Raw genomic sequence first — 21,134 nt, 5'->3', positions numbered from 1 at the left:
AGATGTGAGGAAATTCCCTCTGGCTGGAACCTTTAGCAGTTTATTGCTTTTAAAAAGTTGACTAGAGTACTAAAGTGACTTCCCCAGGGTCACATGACTAGTGTTTTTCAGAGTGGGGTGTGGATTTAATTCTTCTCATCTTGGGACCTAGTTTCATACCTCCCAGGGCAAGAAAGGATAATTTTATTCTCTCTTTTATGTACTAATCCTTTAAATTTCTGAAGAACAGTTATTCCCAAAGTTCTCTTCCTTTCTCTAGGCTAAATATTCCTAATTCCTTCAGTTTCTTCTCCTGGGATGGACCTTTCTCTATCATGGCCATCTACCATTTTTGTCAGTATGGCATTTCCAGAATTGAACATGGCAGTATCTTGTGCTGCCTCTCACTGCTGGGCAGATGAAGACAAAATCTAAATAAGCCCCTGCTTTCAGTCCTTTTTTTCAATGCTTTCTCTTGATAGATGAAGAAATGGATAGAAAGAGGTTAATTGACTTGCCCAGATCACACATGGGTAATAGGACTTGGATTCTTCAAGTCCTCTGACTCCAAAATCAGCATTCTTTTCATTCTTAAACATATCTTCTGAGTTGATTTTAGGTTACTTTTCTTATACTTTAGTGGTCCTAAATTATCACCTCTCCTTGCCTTTCCATCTTGTATGATTCTAATCCAAGTTCTCCTATAGATCCTTATTTATTTAGCAGCTATCCAAAGAGCCAGAGGTCTTCTCCTGACCTTTTTTTTTCATTCTGTAGCAACAAGTGAAGAACTCAGTCTTTCTCTTTTTCCATCCATCTTACTGTGATCATCTATCCTCTTTTTGTTTATACATTTCATTTATGGGAAGAATATATATAAAACAGTGAACAAATAGCCAGCTTTGATGTTAGCAAGAAGTGATATCAAATCCTAATTCTGGTGTGTGCTAATTTTATGAATACATATGTGTGTATGTGTGTGTTTTGTGCTATTTGCTTCAAGCTCCAGAACCTTGTGTAACTTTCTAGAAGAGATATGCAGCCATTCAGAACATCGGACCATCCATACAGAGTAAACTAAATGGATAAAAACTGCCTCCTGTATAGAGTATGACAGCCAGTTGTGTGGACAGTTTATGGAGTTTGTCCATCAGTTGGCTATATCTGGGAAAGAGTACAAATGAGCAAGTAGGGATCAAAATTTAACAGGAAGGAGAAAAGCAGATTGCGATGCCTTTAGGAAATTGTAAACCACTGTTAAAGACTTCAAACATTTCCTCAAAACAAAAACCAGTCTTTTTCATGCTAATATTTTAGTGATGGTATTCTATATCTGTGAGAAAATGAATACAAGATCTCTAAAGATTTTAAATTGAATATCCCATAGAGATTTCAGCAAACTACAAGATATGAGCAAAAAGGAACCATAAGAGGAAGAAGAGTAAAAGATGTCATCAAGAAAATGTATAATAGATAATAGGTTGATCACATTGCAAGGATGAGGGATGCCAAATAAAAGTTTACCTTTAGTACTTAGAGTCTTCCTCTAATGTTATCTAGATGTCAGAAGAAAATGAGGAAGTTCTTCTCACTGTAGCAGATTTATGGGAGTATATGGACAAGAGTCACGTAAGCTAGGCAAGCATGGATGATTTGTAGTCTGTGTTGATGAAGGGGCCATACAAGTCGATAAAATTACAGATCCCTTTGAATATAAGACATCCTATATGATAGTGAGGAATACTTTTGGTGAATACATATGTCCCTATTTTATGCCTGTTGTGGTTTATTATGATGACACAAAGCAAAAGACATTAATAAAAACTGATTTTTTAAAAGTCACTGTCAATGTATACATGAATTTAGTTTGGTAAATCATGAAGAATTCTTCACAAAATTTCTTTACTTTTTCAACATTTATAATAGCTATTAACACAAGTTAGTTATTTTCATTATGAGCTTTTGTTTGTATTCATTGTAAACATTGTAAAACAAAATGATCATCGGCACAATGAAATGATGTTTCTTATTGAATTGGGAGCCAATTCTTCCAAATCCTTTCTTAACCTCTATTAAAAAAAAAAAGAAACTGTGATCCTTACTATTTAATTAAAACTTCATTTTATCTTCTGGATTTGTTTATACTTTAAAATTTCAATATTAATATAGTTTAATTCTTCCAAAGCTATAGTCATTGAAAAAACTTAACTTTCAATACTAGCAGTTGAATTGTTCATTGATTATCTAAAAGTTATGCAATTCTTAACACTTTCTTATCCCTCTATAATTCACACCACTATCAGTCCAGAAGTACACACAGGTTACATAGACCAAAAGGATTTTTAAAAACATAAAATGTCTTTATTTCCTAAGTTTTCATAATGAAAGATTTTTGTAACTTGTAGCCAACTGCAGTAATGAACCTTTGCAGACTTTACTAGATTAGTACATAGACGTAGACTTAATATCTTACTGAAACCTTCTAATACTTTTCCAACTTAATAGAACCTCCAGAATTCATGTTCTGCCACCATATCCCCCAGGAACTTATAGTTACCTCTGCACAAAGATGAAGCATCAAACTAGGACTTTATGAACTCAGTTTCTTATATCTAAAAAGCTATTGGTTTGGGCAAGATGACCTCTGATATCTCTTTTAGAACATGAGATCCTTGGGAGTAACAATTGTTTCACTCTTATTTGCATCCTCAGAACCTAGCTCATAGTAGATGTTTAATAAATATTTTTGGTTGAAGAATTAATTATATCCCTATTGTTTTATAAGATAGACTTTTTGAAATTCCATTTTATTAAGTTAATCAAGAGAATTCTCTACATCTCAAGAACTAAATTCCACTTTACTTTCATTGGTTTTCCACAGAACATAATTAAAATCCTTTGACTTTATTTGTAAATATAACAGAGACATGTATAGACTTAGAATCTAAAAATTTGGGTTTGAGTGGGGCAGGAATATATTGAGCCTATATTCTTCATTATAAGTATTAATTGAAAGGAGATAGGGGTAAGGTATTAAAGAGAATGATTCTTTAGCTCCTAGATGTTCTTCCTATAGGTATCATTAGACTTCCTTCCAGACAAAATTCATTCTATGTTTGTCTAGTACAAAGATTAGACAGAATGGGGTTTTTACTTATTTTAATGTCTATTCTGTTGTGATGAACCAACATTAGTAAAAACTTGTCTGAAGCTTGAGCTACCTTTGATTTGATAGTTGCTTTGAAATTTTCCTCAATGCACATAGGCGTTATAGTAATCAAACATAAGAGTAATTTTACTACTCCAAATTTACTTCTTGGTTACAGATAGCTATATAAATAATATATATATACAAATATTGATAAAAATCAGCAACTATCATGCTTTAACAGAGATTAAAACCAGAAGCAACTGGAAGATAAAATAACATTTATAAAAGTAAATAGTTATCTTTTAAAAAATTTTTATTGAAGCTTTTTATTTATAAAACATATGCAATGATAATTTTTCACCACTGAACCTTGCAAAACCTTGTTCCAATTTCCCCCCTTACTCCCACCCCCTTTTCTAGATGGCAGGTAATCCAATATATGTTAAACATGGTAAAAAAAAGTGTAAATCCAATACAGGCATACATATTTATATAATTACCTTGCTGCATAAGAAGAATCAGATAAAAAAGGAAAAAAATGAGAAAAAATAAAATTCAAGGAAACAACCCACTCTCAGTTCCCACAGTCCTTTCTCTGGGTGTAGATGGCTCTCATTATCACAAGGTCTTTGAAACTGGCCTGAATCATCTCATTGTTGAGAAGAGCCACATCCATCAGAATTGATCATCATTTAATAAATTGGTCATCATTTAATCTTGCTATTGCTGGGTACAATGAAATCCTGGTTCTGCTCAATTCACCTAGCATCAGTTCATGTAACTCTCTCCAGGCCTCTCTAAAATCATCCTCCTGATTGTTTCTTATAGAACAATAATATTCCATAGCATTCGTGTACCATAACTTATTTAGCCATTCTCCAACTGATGGGCATCTACTCACTTTCCAGTTTCTTGCCATTGCAAAAAGGGCTATTACAGACATTTTTGCACATGTAGGTCCCTTTCCCTTTTTAAAGATCTTTTTGGGACATAAGTATTTACTTGGGATACTTGGGATATAAGTATCTTAATGATAAGAATTCAGGCTATTTGTTGGTTTAATTGTAGTTTGTTTTAAGACTTGTGCTGATGTGTGTGTTTTAGGTTTTAGAACTTTGCTACATAACAATATCACACAGAGAATATTGCCTTTAGAAATTCATGTTATGCTAGCCTCGGCAATAAGAGCCGAGAAAGAGATTCAAGGAATTAGAGTAGGAAATGAGGAAATTAAACTATCACTTTTTGCAGATGACATGATGGTATACTTAGAGAACCCCAAAGACTCTGCTAAAAAGCTACTAGATATAATTCAAAATTTCAGCAAAGTGGCAGGATACAAAATAAATCCACATAAATCCTCGGCATTTTTATATATCACTAACAAAATGCAACAGCAAGAGATACAAAAAGAAATTCCATTCCAAACAAATGTTGAGAGTATAAAATATTTAGAATCCATCTACCAAAGAAAAGTCAGGAATTATATGAGAAAAATTACAAAACACTTGCCACAAAAATAAAATCAGATTTAAATAATTGGAAAGACATTCAATGCTCTTGGATAGGCCGAGCGAATATAATAAAGATGACAATACTCCCCAAACTAATCTATTTATTTAGTGCTATACCAATCAGACTCCCAAGAAACTATTTCAATGACCTAGAAAAAATAACAACAAAATTCATATGGAAGAATAAAAGGTCGAGAATTGCAAGGGAACTAATGAAAAAAAAACTCAGAGGAAGGTGGTCTAAGTGTACCTGATCTAAATCTATATTATATAGCAGCAGTCACCAAAACCATTTGGTATTGGCTAAGAAATAGACCGGTAGATCAGTGGAACAGATTAGATACAAAGGACAAAAAAGGGTACATCTATAGCAACCTAATCTTTGACAAAGCCAAAGATTCCAACATTAGGAATAAAAATTCATTATTTGGAAAAAACTGTTGGGAAAACTGGAAATTAGTATGGCCGAAATTAGATATGGATCCACACTTAACACCATATACCAAGATAAGATCAAAATGGATCCATGATTTAGGCATAAAGAGGGAGATAATAAATAGATTAGAGGAACAGAGGATAATCTACCTCTCAGACTTGTGGAGGAGGAAGGAATTTATGACCAGAGGAGAACTAGAGATCATTATTGATCACAAAAAAGAAGATTTTGATTACATCAAACTAAAAAGTTTCTGTACAAACAATACGAATGCAAACAAGATTAGAAGGGAAGTAACAAATTGGGAAAATATTTTTAAAAACAAAGGTTCTGACAAAGGTCTCATTTCCAAAATATATAGAGAACTGACCCTAATTTATAAGAAACCGAACCATTCTCCAATTGATAAATGGTCAGAGGATATGAACAGACAATTCTCAGAGGAAGAAATTGAAACTATATCCACTCACATGAAAGAGTGTTCCAAATCACTACTGATCAGAGAAATGCAAATTAAGACCACTCTGAGATACCACTACACACCTGTCAGATTGGCTAAGATGACAGGAACAAATAATGATGAATGTTGGAGGGGATGTGGGGAAACTGGGACACTAATACATTGCTGGTGGAGTTGCGAAAGAATCCAGCCATTCTGGAGAGCAATCTGGAATTATGCCCAAAAAGTTATCAAACTGTGCATACCCTTTGACCCAGCAGCGCTACTACTGGGATTATATCCCAAAGAAATACTAAAGAGCGGAAAGAGACATATATGTGCCAAAATGTTTGTGGCAGCTCTTTTTGTTGTAGCTAGAAACTTGAAGATGAATAGATGTTCATCAGTTGGAGAATGGTTGGGTAAATTGTGCTATATGAAGGTTATGGAATATTATTGCTCTGTAAGAAATGACCAGCAGGAGGAATACAGAGAGGCCTGGAGAGACTTAAATCAACTGATGCTGAGTGAAATGAGCAGAACCAGAAGATCACTGTACACTTCAACAACAATACTGTATGAGGATGTATTCTGATGGAAGTGGAAATCTTCAACATAAAGAAGATCCAACTCACTTCCAGTTGATCAATGATGGACAGAGGTAGCTACACCCAGAGAAGAAACACTGGGAAGTGAATGTAAATTGTTAGCACTAATATCTGTCTGCCCAGGTTGCATGTACCTTTGGATTCTAATGTTTATTGTGCAACAAGAAAATGATATTCACACACATGTATTATACCTAGACTATATTGTAACACATGTAAAATGTATGGGATTGCCTGTCATCGGGGGGAGGGAATAGAAGGAGAGGGGGATAATTTGGAAAAATGAATACAAGGGATAATATTATAAAAAAATATATATATATAATAAAAAATTAAAAAAAAAAGAAATTCATGTTATATATTGAATTAGTTGCTGTCTAGGAAGAGAGGGTAAGGGAAGTGAGGAATAAAAATTTGGAACACAAAGTTTTGCGAGGGTGAATGTTGAAAAATATCTTTGTATATATTTTGAAAATAAAAAGCTATTATTTAAAACAAAAAGAAGTTTGTGTTAAAGAATTCTGTTGGTAAATTGGCCAAGTGCAATTTAGAAATAAATAATCAGACAGAGAAAGGAATATTTGTTTAATAACTATAAAAATAGTATATAGAGTGCCATTGAATTGAAGATTAGGAGAGAGGAGTTGTGAATGGATCCAACATTCTGGAGATCAATTTGGATCTATACTCAAAAAGTTATCAAACTGTGCATACCCTTTAATCCAGAAATGTTACTACTGGGCTTATATCCCAAAGAGATATTAAAGAAGGGAAAGCAACCCATATGTGTAAAAATGTTTGTGATAGCCCTTTACATAGTGGCTAGAAACTGGAAAGTGAAGGGATGTCCACCAATTGGAGAATGGCTGAATAAATTGTGGTATATGAATGTTATGGAATATTATTGCTCTATAAAAAATGACCAGCAAGATGAATACATAGTGGTTTGGAGAGACTGACATGTACTGATGCTAAATGAAATGAGCAGAACCAGGAGATCATTATACATTTCAATAACAATTCCATCAATTCTGATGGACATGGCTCTCTTCAACAATGAGAGGATCCAAAGCAATTCCCATTGATCTGTAATAAACAGAACCAGCTACACCCAGAGAAAGAACACTGGGAAATGAATATGGACCACAAACATAACATTTCCACTCTTTCTGTTATTGTTTGCTTGCATTTTTGTTTTTTCTTCTCTGTTTATTTTTACCTTCTTTCTAAATCTGATCTTTTTTGTGCAACAAGATAACTGTATAAATATGTATACATATATTGTATTTAACATATACTTTAACATATATAACATGTATGGGACTACCTGCCATCTAGGGAAGGGGTGGAGGGAAGGAGGGGAAAAGTTGAAACAGAAGTTTTTGCAAGAGTCAATGTTGAAAAATTGCCCATGTACATGTTTTGTATATAAAAAGCTATAATTTAAAAAATAAAAAAAAGAAATACATCAGACAACTGACATGAGATTGAAAATTTACAAAATAAATTGCAGCTTTGAATATTGGTAAAATTGAAAAATTTTTTAAGGACTACAGGCATTTATTAGAATGTCAACTCCTTGAGAGTAGAGAATGTCTTATATTTGTATCCCTAGCACTTAGCACAATACTTTGCATAGTATGCAATTAATAAATACTTCATTCATTTATATGCTACTAGCCTAGTTCAACTGAAGTTTTGAAATACATAACTACAAAATCCAACTAGCAAAATCATCCTCATCCTCATCATTATCATTATCATCATCATTAGAAATGGACAAAGTAATTAATTTCAATATTGCCTGATAGAGTATTAATAGAATATTTCTGGAATTAACTTTTAGTATTTTTATATATATTTCCTCACTTATCATGTTGCACAAGAAAAATCAGATCAAAAAGTGGAAAAAAGAGAGGGAAAAAAGCAAACAAAAAGACAACAAAAAAGTGAAAATAGTATGTTGTGGTCTATATTCAGCCTTCATAATCCTTTTTCTGAATGTAGATGACTCTTTTGGATTTGGCCTGAATCACCTCATTGTTGAAAAGAGCCATGTCTAGCAGTTGATCATTACATAATCTTATTGTTGCTGTGTACTGTGTTCTCATGGCTCCACTCACTTAACTTTGCATTATTTCATGTAAGTCTCTCCAGGTCTTTCTGAAATCAAACTGCTGATCATTTCTTATAGAACAATAATATTTCATTATATTCATATATCATAACTTATTCAGCCATTCTCCAACTAATGAACATCCATTCAGTTTCCAATTTATTGCCATACAAAAGGGCTGCCCCAAATATTTTGCACATATGGGTTCTTTTCCCTTTTTTAAAGATCTCTTTCAGATACAGACTCAGTAGAGACACTGCTGGATCAAAGGGTATGCACAGTTTGATAGCTCTTTGGGCATAAGCTCTTCAGAAAGATTGGATCAATTAGTGTCTTAGTTTTCTCACATCCTCTCCAACATTTATAATTGTCTTTTCCTGTCATCTTAGCCAATCTGAGAGATATGTAGTAGTACCTTAGAATTATCTTAATTTTCATTTCTGTAATCATCAGCGATTTAGATCATTTTTGTATGATTAAAATGGCTTTAATTTCATCTGAAAATTGTATGTTCATATCCTTTGACCATTTATTAATTGGAGAATGGCTTGTATTCTTATAAATATGTGTCAATTCTATATATATTTTAGAAATAAGGCCTTTATCAGAACCCTTGGATATTTAAAAAAAATTTTCCCTCATTTTCTGCTTCCCTTCTAAACTTTTCTTCATTGATTTTGTTTGTACAAAAACTTTTTAATTTAATATAATCAAAATTATCCATTTTGCATTTCATAATATTCTCTAGTTTTTCTTTGGCTATAAACTCCTTCCTTCTCTGAAGATCTAAGAGGTAGACTGTCTTTTTTGTTCTCTTGATTTGCTTATAATGTCACCCTTAATGTCTAAATCATGAACCCATTCTGAAAAATGAAATTTCAGTGATACCCTTCAACATTTGTCTTTTGGAAAGAATCTAATTTACTGAATAAATATCATCTGTTAAAAGTGGCTCTGATTCTTTGTGCTCCATTTTTAAACAAATAACATCCCAGACACCATGAAAATATTTTTTGACACTATCTGGCATCTGAGATAGCTCCTGCTCCAATTAAGGAGTTTACTAATCTCTAATTTTCTAATGATGTTCTAGTTCTCTAAAGACTTTAATGCCTAAATTTCTAGCATCTCTCTTGGGGAGAGGCCTAAAGTATTTAGCAAGAATTCATGGTATTCAAAATCCCTTATTCTTGAAAGACCTATCAGTTGAAAATTTCCTGTCACATGTTGTTCAGAGAAACATTGAGATATCATTCAAAATATGAAGAGGAAGTAATATTTTCTCGATTTTACTATTTAGATAGTCTTTTTTGAAATGAAAGTATAAGCTTCTATAACCTCTTTTCTCTCCTAAACGAGGTGCATTTAGTAATTGGATTTATTCCAATTGGCTGGCTTGATCAAGACTGCATTTCAAGCATTTTGGCTGGTGTTCCTCTAAGATATTATTTTGCCCCAGAGGGCAGCAAACTGAACGAATAAGAGGAAAGACTTGAATCTGTGGAATAACCTTGACTACAATGTCTTTCTGTTTCCAGACGCCCATTTCCACCTGGAGACCGCGTTACCTTCAATGGAAGGGACTGTCTTTGTCAGCTCTGTGCTCAGCCAATGTCTTCCAGCCATAAAGAGGTCTCAAGCTCCAGCAGTAAGTATCCTCATACTTCTGTCTAGTCTTGTTCTCCATGAATTCATATTATTTTCCACAAAGTTGGCTTATATTTTTGTTATTGAAAGGGCATTGATACAGGACTCATTAGCTGTAAAAAGACTGGCAATTAATTTACTTTTGAGAAACTATTTTGGTGATGACCAAAATTTTTCTATCTACCAACCTAGTTGTAAAATGTTAACTTGTTGAAGGCTTTTTGTGCATTAAAATACTTTCTGTGAAAAATATTTATTTTCAGAGCAACAAATTAAAAAGGAGATAGACTGAACTATTATGATGTAAGGATAAGAGAATTATTAAGTTCTCCTTAGAAAAGCACCACAGTTTTGGATTTTTGAGGTTTAGCTATGAGAGTGCTGGATACAACTACTGAGAAAGCAGGAGTGATTGCCATAGCAACCAAAATGTGAACTTGGATAAATTTGGAAAGTTATGCTCAATCTATTCAGTTTTTACTGAGTTAGAGAGTTTTTATTTGTCACCCACAAAAAGACCATTTCTTGAGCCTTGGACATTCAAGCTAAACTAGTTTCATCTAAGTGAAAAGAATAGGTATATTGTCTCTTCCTTTTTTTAGATAAAATTTGCAAGAGTGAGTTGGCATCCTGCTGATGTTATAGCCCTATATGTTTAATTACAAATAAGAAGCTTAGAGCCGAGTCTTGTCTCTGCTCCTTCATGAGGTTATCACATGTGGAATTAGAAAATAAAATGGAAGCTGACTACTCTCTTATATAGTTCTTTCCAATCTTTTGCAAAGCTTCAAGTAAATCATTTCAGTCCTAAAAGTCTCAGTTTAAAAGTATGTAATAAGCTGCTTTGGTGACAAAAAAATTTTCTGTGGTTTTGATTAATAGACACAAAGTGATTTCCAGTTCTTCTATTGGATTAAAGGAAATATTTTGTTACTTGTTAAAAATTAAAATAGTTTAACCGAAGCAACATTTACAAGCTATTTTCTCTTATGGAGGATTGGAAAAAGAGGAGGGGAGGGTGAGAATATAAGGTCAACTTGTTCCTCAAACTTTAGGTGAGTGTATGTATATAATATTATACTATATACTAGAAATTCTTAATTTGAAAGAACTTATGACTTCAAAGGGAAAATAAGACCTCTACACAAAAAAATACAAAGCAAAGTAGGAGGTGGTAAATAGTTTAAGAGTTAAGAAGAGAGCTGTTCAAAATAATTATTTTTGACCCTTAGGAATTAACTCCTAAATTAAAATTATAATGACATTTTAAAAATTAAATTAAATTAAAAATAATAAAATAAATTAAAATTAAATCCTAAAAAAGTATATTGGATAGAGAATGTTAAATACTATTGACTAAAAGAGGCCTGTGTTTACTTGTTTGTACCCAAGCTGACCATAGCCCTAGCCCAACAGGCAGGAGTTCCATCTTAGGTTTCTATCTTTCTTACCCTTCCCTCCCTCCTTCCAAAAGAAAAAAAACAACAGATTATCACCCTTATTATCATCCTTACACTATTGGATAGATTAATAATGTTTTTTTCTGGATATGTACCTTTAAGGCAAATTGACCTTTGGAAGAATTCTATAGTCTCTAAAGGAGGAAAAGTATTTTTAAATGCTTTTTTAAAAAAAGTTTATGTTTATTATATGGGGATTGGTAGTTGGCTGCTTTAGGAAATAATTCCATTCAGTCCTTGCAAGGATCACATGACTTAAATATCATTAAGATTTAAAAAAAAAAAACAATTCTTGAGCCTGCCTATCTACATAATCCAAATATGTATTTCCTAGATGCTGAACCCATAAAATTTAAACACAAATATAGAGACAGACACAACCTAAATTCTCTTGAGATTCAAGCAAACAATCAACTAAACATTTTTGGCATTAAATTTGTCTTTTCTATCAGTGTGTGATTTAAATGATGTAAGTTAGGAAATCATGGGAGGAGGGAGAAGTGTTTTTGCAAATGAACCTGCTACTCAAATAGCCTTGTCCTTGTGCATGTATTTTTATTGTTTAGTTATTTTAGTTTTGGGTGTCTTTCTTGGAAAAGTTATTAGAGTGGTTTATCATGCACTTCTCCAGCTCATTTTACAGAAGAGGAACTGAGGCAAACAGGGCTAAGTGACTTACCCAGTATCACACAGTTAATAAGTTTCTGAGACCAGAGATGGACTCAGGAAGATGAATCTTTTTTTTACTTCAGACACTCTGTCCATTGTAATGCCTAGCTGACTGTGTATGTGTATATAGGTTGTTGGGTTTTTTCTTTTGTAGATAAAAACATAATATTCAAACTGGCACATTCTGTGAGAGTGCAAAATAAAGAGGAGCCCAGTATTTCCAACACATTTATGAAACTCAGAGCATAAAGAAAGACATGCCAAATGTCTGTCTTTGGAGTGGGGTAGAGTTGGTTTTTTTTTTTTAAATCCTTATGAACACATTTGAATTCCTATTTAAAATAGTGGTTGTTTTTGGATTGGACAAAGATTTATTATTGGGACTAGTGATTTAATTTAGTGTGAAACAATTTCATTCTACTTTGATAATGTTCAGTGAGTTCAATAAATCATCAGTTATTTAATAACTTTTTTTCTCTTTCTTTTTATTGGATTCTATTTTTTAAAAAGAGAGAAACAAAAAGGAAAAAGACATTTTCTCCCAAGAACCTATTTCATTTAGTTTCCTAAAATTACATTGTAATCAAATAGAATCTCATGTACATGGGTGGGAGTGAAGGGGAGGAAGAAAGGAAGGAGAGAAGAGAGAAGAAAAGGACAAGCTGAGAGAAGGAATGTGAGGGGTGAGTGTCGTGCTGAAATATAAATTAATTAATGAATTCAGTAAGAAAAAAAAAAAAAACCTATTTGTCCTTGAGATTGACTGAATAAAGATGAAACATTTCCATACAATTATATGGGTGTCGTGTAATAGGCTTCTCTTGTCTCTACACTTGAACAATTTAGATTATTAGATATATTCATCAAAATCAGGGGGCAGAATAAAAAAGTTCCTATTCCTCAATTACAAAATGCTGTTATGAGTTTAGTGTAATATAACCTTAGTTGAATCAGGAGTAAAAGGTCTTTTCTTTTAATTCATTGGCTATTTTATAGATTCATACCATTACTTTTTCTCCTTAATTGATACTTATCTCAGCTCCAGAAATGATTTGCTTAAGGGACATAGATTGAAATAAGAATACTTTTAATTAAAAGTCAGAAAGGTATTGTGTAAAGTATAAAGCACTATGGGAATATACAGTATTATTATCATTATTTTTTTTCCTCTTTCTTGGGATATGCAGTGACAGACTGACCAGCTTGTTTCAGTAATGAACACAATCCCCTAAAGCTTAATTTTCTTCACTTCTCCAAGTACTTTGCAGGTAATATGGAGAGTGATTGTATTCTCATTTATGTTAAGGACATTTTACTGGTAATTTTGGTGTGATGCATTCTGGGACTGGAGGACATTGTGCTAAAATTGCCATTTTTTTATGCCATTCAGCTTCTTTTGGTCTTTTTCAACAATTATAGGCCTCTGGTCTACTATGTTTTCCCCATTATAATTATGAGTGACCAGTGGCTAATTCAGTGTGAGCTCAGTTTATCGACATGTTGAAGACTCACACATATATTCAAGCCCATCGTTGTGGGAATAATCAGGAAATGACCTTCCTCCATCTCCACTATTGATAGTTTATAGCATAGTTGTTCAATAGGAACAATTCAGCAGTGCAATAGGAACTCTTATAGGTGTCAGGAAACATTTTCTGCTGTGAAGAAATTTAAATTGTTATATATAAAGATCTTCATTCTGGTTTCTGAAGTGGGAAAATCGTGAGGTAGTTCTCCAGGATTATTTCTGGAGAATAATTCTGTTTTACTCTTGTGCTTTTCTTGTCCCAGTAAAACTTTTGATGAGGTTAATGATGGTCATATGTTTGAACATTCCTTTTTGCATTCACCACCAAAGTCATTTCTATAGCCTTACATTGCTACCCTTCCTGTCTTATGACTTATCTTCTCAGTGAGACTCAAATTTCTTTAAGGATGATAGTAACCATATTTTATACATCGTTGAAGCTCCAGAGTAATGGATTTTAAACAAATAGATTTTTTAATTTAATGAAAAGTTCTAGGAAATATGTAGCATTCCATATTAGAACAGTTAAGTTAGTCCCGTGGATGAAGTGCTGGACCTTAATTCAGGAAGATTTGAATTCACATCCAGCCTCAGGCACTTATACAGCTTTGTGACTGAGCAAGTCATTTAATTTCTATATGCTTCAGTTTCCCCATCTACAAAATGAATATAACTGGGTATGTCAAGATAAAATGAGATATTTGTAAAGCAAACCTTAAAATTTCCTATAAAATATTATTGTTACCATTATTAATTCCCTACAGACAGATAACATACATCCCCAGGAGTACAAAGAGAAAAAGAATAGACATATGTACATGGTAAACTGAAATCTCACTTAAAGCCATCAGGATGGGGATAGGGTTTGTTGTTGTTCAGTCCTGTTAAACTTTTCATGACCCCAAATATAAAATTTCCAAAGACTTCTAAGTCCACCATTGTTAGAATTTAATTACTATCGAGAGTTGATGCCTTATACTTTGATCTCAAAAGTCAGAAATTGCTTGTCTATTATAATTCCATTATTCCCATTTCTGCCCTTTAGGGACAAACAACTACTATAATCCCTTTTCTACCTGACAATTCTTAATAAATCTGAAGAGAGCTATCATGTCTTCTATAGTCTTCTCTTCTCTGTCATCACAAAGGACTGAAGCTTTCAAAAGGTGGGCTGACAGATAATAACTTTGTAGACATTCCCTGTAAATTATCTGTGAATCCTCATTGATCGTTTTGGTTTTAACTATCTTATTGCTGCCTCTAGATATCTACTTCATCTCAAATTATCTTGGGTTTCATCAGTCTATAGGAAACCAAGATCCTACCTAGACTGGTTTTTATTTTAAGTTGTTTAGGTCTTGATTTAGACTCTACTCACATTTTCCCAAAGAAGAAATAGCGTCCTGCCCATATAACCCTCAGCATTGATTTAACCATTACAAATAGATTGGATCTCTGAGGACCTGGTTATAAGGTTTAACCAAGAGAAGCAGTTTAGGTAGTAGCTGAAATTAATAGCCTTGTCCTCTGTCTTCTCAACTCTTTTACCAATAAGGTAGAGCACTTTTTAACTTTCTTGATCCAGTGTAAATTGCTAATGGACCACACACTTTGGGGATATCCATGATGTAGGCAAAGGCAGATCTTGTTGCTATCTGGCAGGGCAAGCCTCAATCTCCCAGAAAAAAAGCAACAAGATCTACTGGGCAGAGAGAGACATAAAGTTAGGAATGCTTAGGTTCAAATCCCACCTTCACTACTTACTAGCCATATGACATTAAGTAAATCACTTAACCTCTCTAGGTGTCACCTCATCAGGAAAATAAGGGGGTTGGACTTGAATACCTGAAGACCTTTCAAGTTCTCTTCTAGCCTTACATCTATGAAAAGGGAACTTCATTGAATAGTGTGGTGGATTCCTCCAGAAGATTTTTGACACCTTCCTACCTTAAGAATTAAAATTTCTAATAAACAGATCTGTTAATTCAAGCAAAAGGAAAGTACTTTGATAGAGTATGCAAACTCCCTTTGAGCCTTAATCTTGAAATTGGCATAGAATACTGGTGCCCCATTAGATCCATTTCTGAATACCTGACCATTTCTTTGGATAAGAGTCATAACTTGAAAGTTGGGAGAGATTTTAGAGGACATTCATATACAAATGAGAAATGCCAATGCCCAGAAAAATTAAGTGATTATCTCAAAGCCATACAAGGAGGATATTTGAAACTGAATTATTTGACTCTAGATCCATCCCTTTTCCTACCTTCCCTCAATGCCTGCCTATGATTGTTTTTAACCTCATTTGGCAAGGCATATTTATCTTGTTTTGTTTTTGAGAGCTTGTTACCTGATTTGGGCAAATCAGTATAGTTCAGGGATTTTTTAGTACAATGCACTGTCATCAAATTCTACCCAGGCAGGGAATCATAGAACCTATAATTGCGCTATCTACATTCTTCCAATATCTAGAATGACTATCCTTCACATCTTGTTTTTAAATATATAACAAATTAAAGCTTTATTTTAAAATGTAAAAAAAAACAAAACTTTTTTAGCTTGTCTGCTGTATAAAAACAGACAGTAGGCTGGACTTGACTTGTATGCCATGGTTTGTTGATTCCTGGCCCAAACTATGGTTATGCATGCAGTAAAATGAACAACATGCATGGGAGCAGGGAAGGGAGAGGCATTGAGTTTGTATATGATATGCAGCAGAGTATAAATGTATGTGTGTGTGTGTGTGTGTGTGTGTGTGTGTGTGTGTGTGTGTATACACACACACATATATGGCACAGGGGTGTGAGTAAATTGTAGTACATAACAAATAAGGAACTAAGGAAAAATAAATTATTTCATCATAGAAACATGATCTAAAAAAAGATGACCTAGTCACATGGTAAAAGCATGGAAGAAGCAATGGTCATGATGTGAAGAGACAATGAGGAAAACTTCCAGCACCTTAGGGCAAACATGGCAAACATTTCCCTTTACATCAATTCATACTACTCAGGATTCTTTGAAATCAATTTTCTTCGTTTCTTTTTTAGGTTTCTTTAATCTCATGTATTTATATTCCAAACTTCTTACTCAGCTCTGGTCTTTTCTTCATCAATTCTACAAAATTCTTCCATTGTGTTAAATGTCCATTTATTCTTATATAGGATTATGCCAAGTTTTGCAATTATTCTTGGTTGTTTTGCCTTTCAAAATATTGTATTCCAAGATTTCCACTAATTATAGTTCAATTTCAACTGCTTCATTTTGAATTTTTATATTTTCTTTTTGACATGGAGATTCTGAATTTTTACTATGACATTCTTGGAAGTCATTATTTGGAGATTTGTTAGAGGAAGTGATCTATGCATTTTTCTATATTTATTCTGCCTTCTAGTCCTAATATTTAGATAGTTTTTATTTATGATTTCTTGAAATATAATATACACGCTTTTTTTTACTACATCAGTGTTTTTCAATAAGCCAGATAACTTTAAAGTCTGTCTTCTTGACCAGTTTTTTAAGTCAGTTGTTTTTGTTACCAGATATATTACATTTTCTTCTTTGAGTTTTTTAGTCTTTTAATTTTGTTCTAATATTTCTTGCTGACTCATGAAGTCATTGATTTCTGTTTGATCTATTCTTGTTTTCAAGGACTCTACCTCTTAGGTAAGTTATACCACTATCTCTTCTAAATTATTTATTCTACTTTCAATTCTTTCTGCTAAGTTTTTTTTTTTTAAATTTCTTTTTTTCTCTTCATTTCTTCTAGGAATTTATGTAATCCTTATGGAAAATCCATTTTTTTTCCTTTGACTCTATGTTTACACTTGTTATGGAGTTGCTTTCTCCTTTTGAAGGATCTCTAGATTTGATACTAGTTGATGTTTTCATATTTCATGTATTTATCTCTCTAAGTTTCATTTCTGAATTGAGATTTTGTGCAAGGAACAAGCTATGTCCCCTAATAAGCTTCTGGATGGGTTGACTGACTAGCAAGGGTCTTGCCCTCAATCCCTTGGGTTCTTGCCCTGATTTCCACATCCTGTGATTAAGTCTCTTTGATCTTTGATATTTAGAGCTGAATCCTCAGGGCTCTCTCTGTGTCTCAGGGCAGTTGTCAGGAAGGTCAGAGTCCGTGGGCCTGGTCTATCCTGGTATGATGGCTGTGGGTGACTATTACCTCAGTACTCTAATACTTTCAAGCTCTCCACCCTACAGCTTTTTCAATAAAAAAAGTACTTTGTTTTTTCAAGCTATAGTCTATATGAACCCTTGGTTGTACTGGGAGGTATAGACCCTAATTTTGTTTTTAAGCCCCTGTTTTCTATTTCCTGGCTGATTTTTTTCTTTTGCAGTTCTCAGGTGGAAAAAGTAACTGACATAGTTTTTCATTGGATTTCAGCATAGGGAGGACTTCAGGAATTGTTGAAATAAATATGCAGGAGGTAGGTGGTCTGCCTTGAGTCTCAAAGTCCAGATGGCTGATCCTAAATGAAAATTTGTTGGAAATGCTGGAGAAGGAATTTTTGTCCAGAAATTAGCTAGTTTAGATGACCTCTTTGAACTATGAGACTCTTTAATGACTCAAAAAGAATAGCCCTCATAAAAAGTTCCTCTTTTCTCTAGTGTGACAGGAATTCCTATTCCCTTCAGTATGAGCCAGGAAGACTTGCCTAGTCTACTTCTGAGTCTCTTAGGTCCTCAGCAACTAATAAGATGCCTTTAAGGATTTGGAATTAAAACTATTTTCCCAAGCACCTTTCCAATTAAAGGCCCACAAGCACTAAAAAAGTCAGCAATATGGGGAAAGAGCAGGAAAGAATTCTCACCAACAAATGTTATTTCTAGTTTTACAAATTTTGGTTGTTGCCCATCTCAGCCTTCATAATTCCAGAGTAAAAAGTCCTCATCCTATACTATACAGTATGTTAGGAGACTGAAGCATCACTTTTCCCCAGAAGGCAGAACTTGGTACCTTGTGTAAAAATTACTGAGACAGATTTAAGTTCAAGACAAAGCATACTTTCCCAACAATTAGGAATGGGACTGCCTTGGGACAAATAGATTTCCTTTCATTAAAGGTTTTCAAAAAATGTTTCATGATCTTTTGTCAGGTGTGTGGTAAACAGAGTTCTTTGGGAGATATGCGTTGAGCCAGATGAACCATTGAGGTCCTTCTAATTCTGAATTTCTATGATTTGCCCAAGATCACAATTATATAAGGCTGGAGCCAGTACTAGAATCCAGGATTTCTGACTTTATCCAGTGTTTTTCTCTATCTTATTATGCTGCTGTCATAGGAAAATGATGAACTCTGTGAGGATGTACTCTTCTAGTCAATCTTAAACTGTCTATGACCATCAGACAATAATTTGTGTTATGCCAGCTGGAGGGCTGCTGTGTCAGTAGGAAAATATGCTTTCTTTAGGTCTGCAGAAAAGACATTTACACCTAGAGAGATTTCTTCCCAGCTCAAAGACAGCTGTTTGGGAGGCAGTTTTGGCAGGATGTGTATTTTTCTCTTAAGAAATCACAATCACTTTAAATAATAAAAATGTGGCTGCTTTTCTAGAATAAAAACAAAACCAAAATTTACCTGGATACTTACCTGAAATTCCACCTGTCTTAGTCCTCTGATGGCTTTCTTTTGGAAATAATCACAAATTTCTGGGCCCCAGACAAAATTTCCCCCAAAAGATTCACTTGTCTATAAAGTAAGGATCTGAACTATATTTCTAAAATGCTTTCCCTTCTTCTGTGATTTTAAGATGTTTTTGTCAGTTTCAGAATAAACACATCTTCAATTGTAGAAAATCAGTTTTCCTGCAATCCAGAGATGACTCAGATGACTCAATGTAAAGAAATTAATCATTGTCAAATCTTTCCCCCCTCCCCCAGGGAAAGGTCAGTTGTTTTAGATTAATGTCAAATTGTGTTAAGAAATTCCAGATTGTGGAATTGTGCCCAAAAAGTTATCAAACTGTGCATACCCTTTGATACAGCAGTGTTACTACTGGGCTTATATCCCAAAGAGATACTAAAGAAGGGAAAGGGACCTGTATGTGCCAAAATGTTTGTGGCAGCCCTTTTTGTAGTGGCTAGAAACTGGGAAATGAATGGATGCCCATCAATTGGAGATTGGCTGAATTATGGTACATGAATGTTATGGAATATTATTATTCTGTAAGAAATGGCCAGCAGGATGAATACAGAGAGGCTTGGAGAGACTTACATGAACTGATGCTGAATGAAATGAGCAGAATCGGGAGGTCATTGTACACTTCAACAACAATACTGTACGAGGATATATTCTGATGGAAGTGGATATCTTCAACATAGAGAAGAGCTTATCCAATTCCAATTGATCAATGATGGACAAAATCAGCTACACAGAGAGAAGAAACACTGGGAAATGAGTGTGAACTGTTTGCATTTTTGTTTTTCTACCCAGGTTATTTTTATCTTCTGAATCCAACTCTTCCTGTGCAACAAGAGAACTGTTCGGTTCTGCACACATATATTTTATCTAGGATATACTATAACATATTTAATATGTATGGGAATGCCTGCCATCTAGGGGAGGGGGTGGAGGGAGAGAAGGGAAAAGTCTGAACAAAAGTGAGTGCAAGAGATAATGTTGTAAAAAATTACCCATACATATGTTCTGTCAATAAAAAGTTATAATAATAATTTTTTTTAAATTCCAGATTGTGTTAGAAAGCTTGACTCTGTAATTCTACAATCTGGACTAAGTTGTGACCTTTAAAAGCCAGTTTGTTCTGGCACAAGTTTTAACATAGAGAGAGGTTCATTAAATGTTGCAATCTACATATTATGCTCTGTTTTCAAATTAAAGTGACACACTGAATAAAGAGGTCAGTCACCAAAGCTACTTTCTTTTGCAATAGAAAATCATTATCTGCTCCTCTCATCATAAGGACTTTCAGAAATGTTATTATGTTTTGTTTTCTTTTGTTAATTCCAGCAGACAATTATTCAGTGCCTAATATGTAAAGAACATGTTTGGTACTGAAAACGGATAGACTTGGAATACTTTAGACAGCAATGAAATTTTCAAATGCTGTTCAATTTTCTGTTTATTCAAAAAAAGATTCGAATTGATGTCCTTTAAATCATTAAATATCAGTAAATAATATTTATTAAATACAGGTTCCAAATACTGTACTCAGAGCTAAGTTTTTGCCTTAAAAAGAAAAAAAAAGTCCCTGTCTTCAAGGGGGACATATGTTAGAGGAAATAGAATACACATAGAATAGAATAGAGGGAATAGAATTATATAATAAGATATATACAATATAAATGGAAAGTGATCTTATAAAAAAGGCTTTGGAGTGGAAAAGGAAAGAGGAGTTAGAGAAAGCCAACTGCAAAAAGTAGGATTTGAATTCAATTTTGAAGGAAGTCAGTTTCTGTATCTAAAGATAGAGATTTCCAGACATGGGCTATTGGGGATGGCAAAAGCATAAATTAAAAGTCAATAAGTAGAAGATTAGTTTTGTCCTTTTTTCTTGAAGAGAACCAAAATGACGTCACTGTGTGAGAGTCAAAGTACAGTGTGTTCTACTG

The 21,134-nt window shown here is 33.7% G+C and overlaps 1 protein-coding gene across 5 annotated transcripts in view; it reads left to right on the top strand.

Moving 5' to 3' along the window:
• Positions 1-21,134, top strand: part of ABLIM1 (actin binding LIM protein 1) — a 389,888-nt gene that overhangs the window by 240,500 nt on the left and 128,254 nt on the right. For all 5 annotated transcript variants that reach the window (XM_074295682.1, XM_074295684.1, XM_074295681.1 and 2 more), the window contains exon 4: positions 9,782-9,891. In XM_074295682.1, coding sequence (XP_074151783.1) covers positions 9,782-9,891 — 110 coding nt within the window. The remainder of the gene's footprint in view (positions 1-9,781; positions 9,892-21,134) is intronic.

This window comes from Sminthopsis crassicaudata, chromosome 2 (assembly GCF_048593235.1).
Source record: "Sminthopsis crassicaudata isolate SCR6 chromosome 2, ASM4859323v1, whole genome shotgun sequence".
Lineage (NCBI taxonomy): Eukaryota > Metazoa > Chordata > Mammalia > Dasyuromorphia > Dasyuridae > Sminthopsis > Sminthopsis crassicaudata.
Note: the sequence above shows the minus strand (reverse complement) of the source record. Positions and strands in the feature narration are given on the sequence as shown.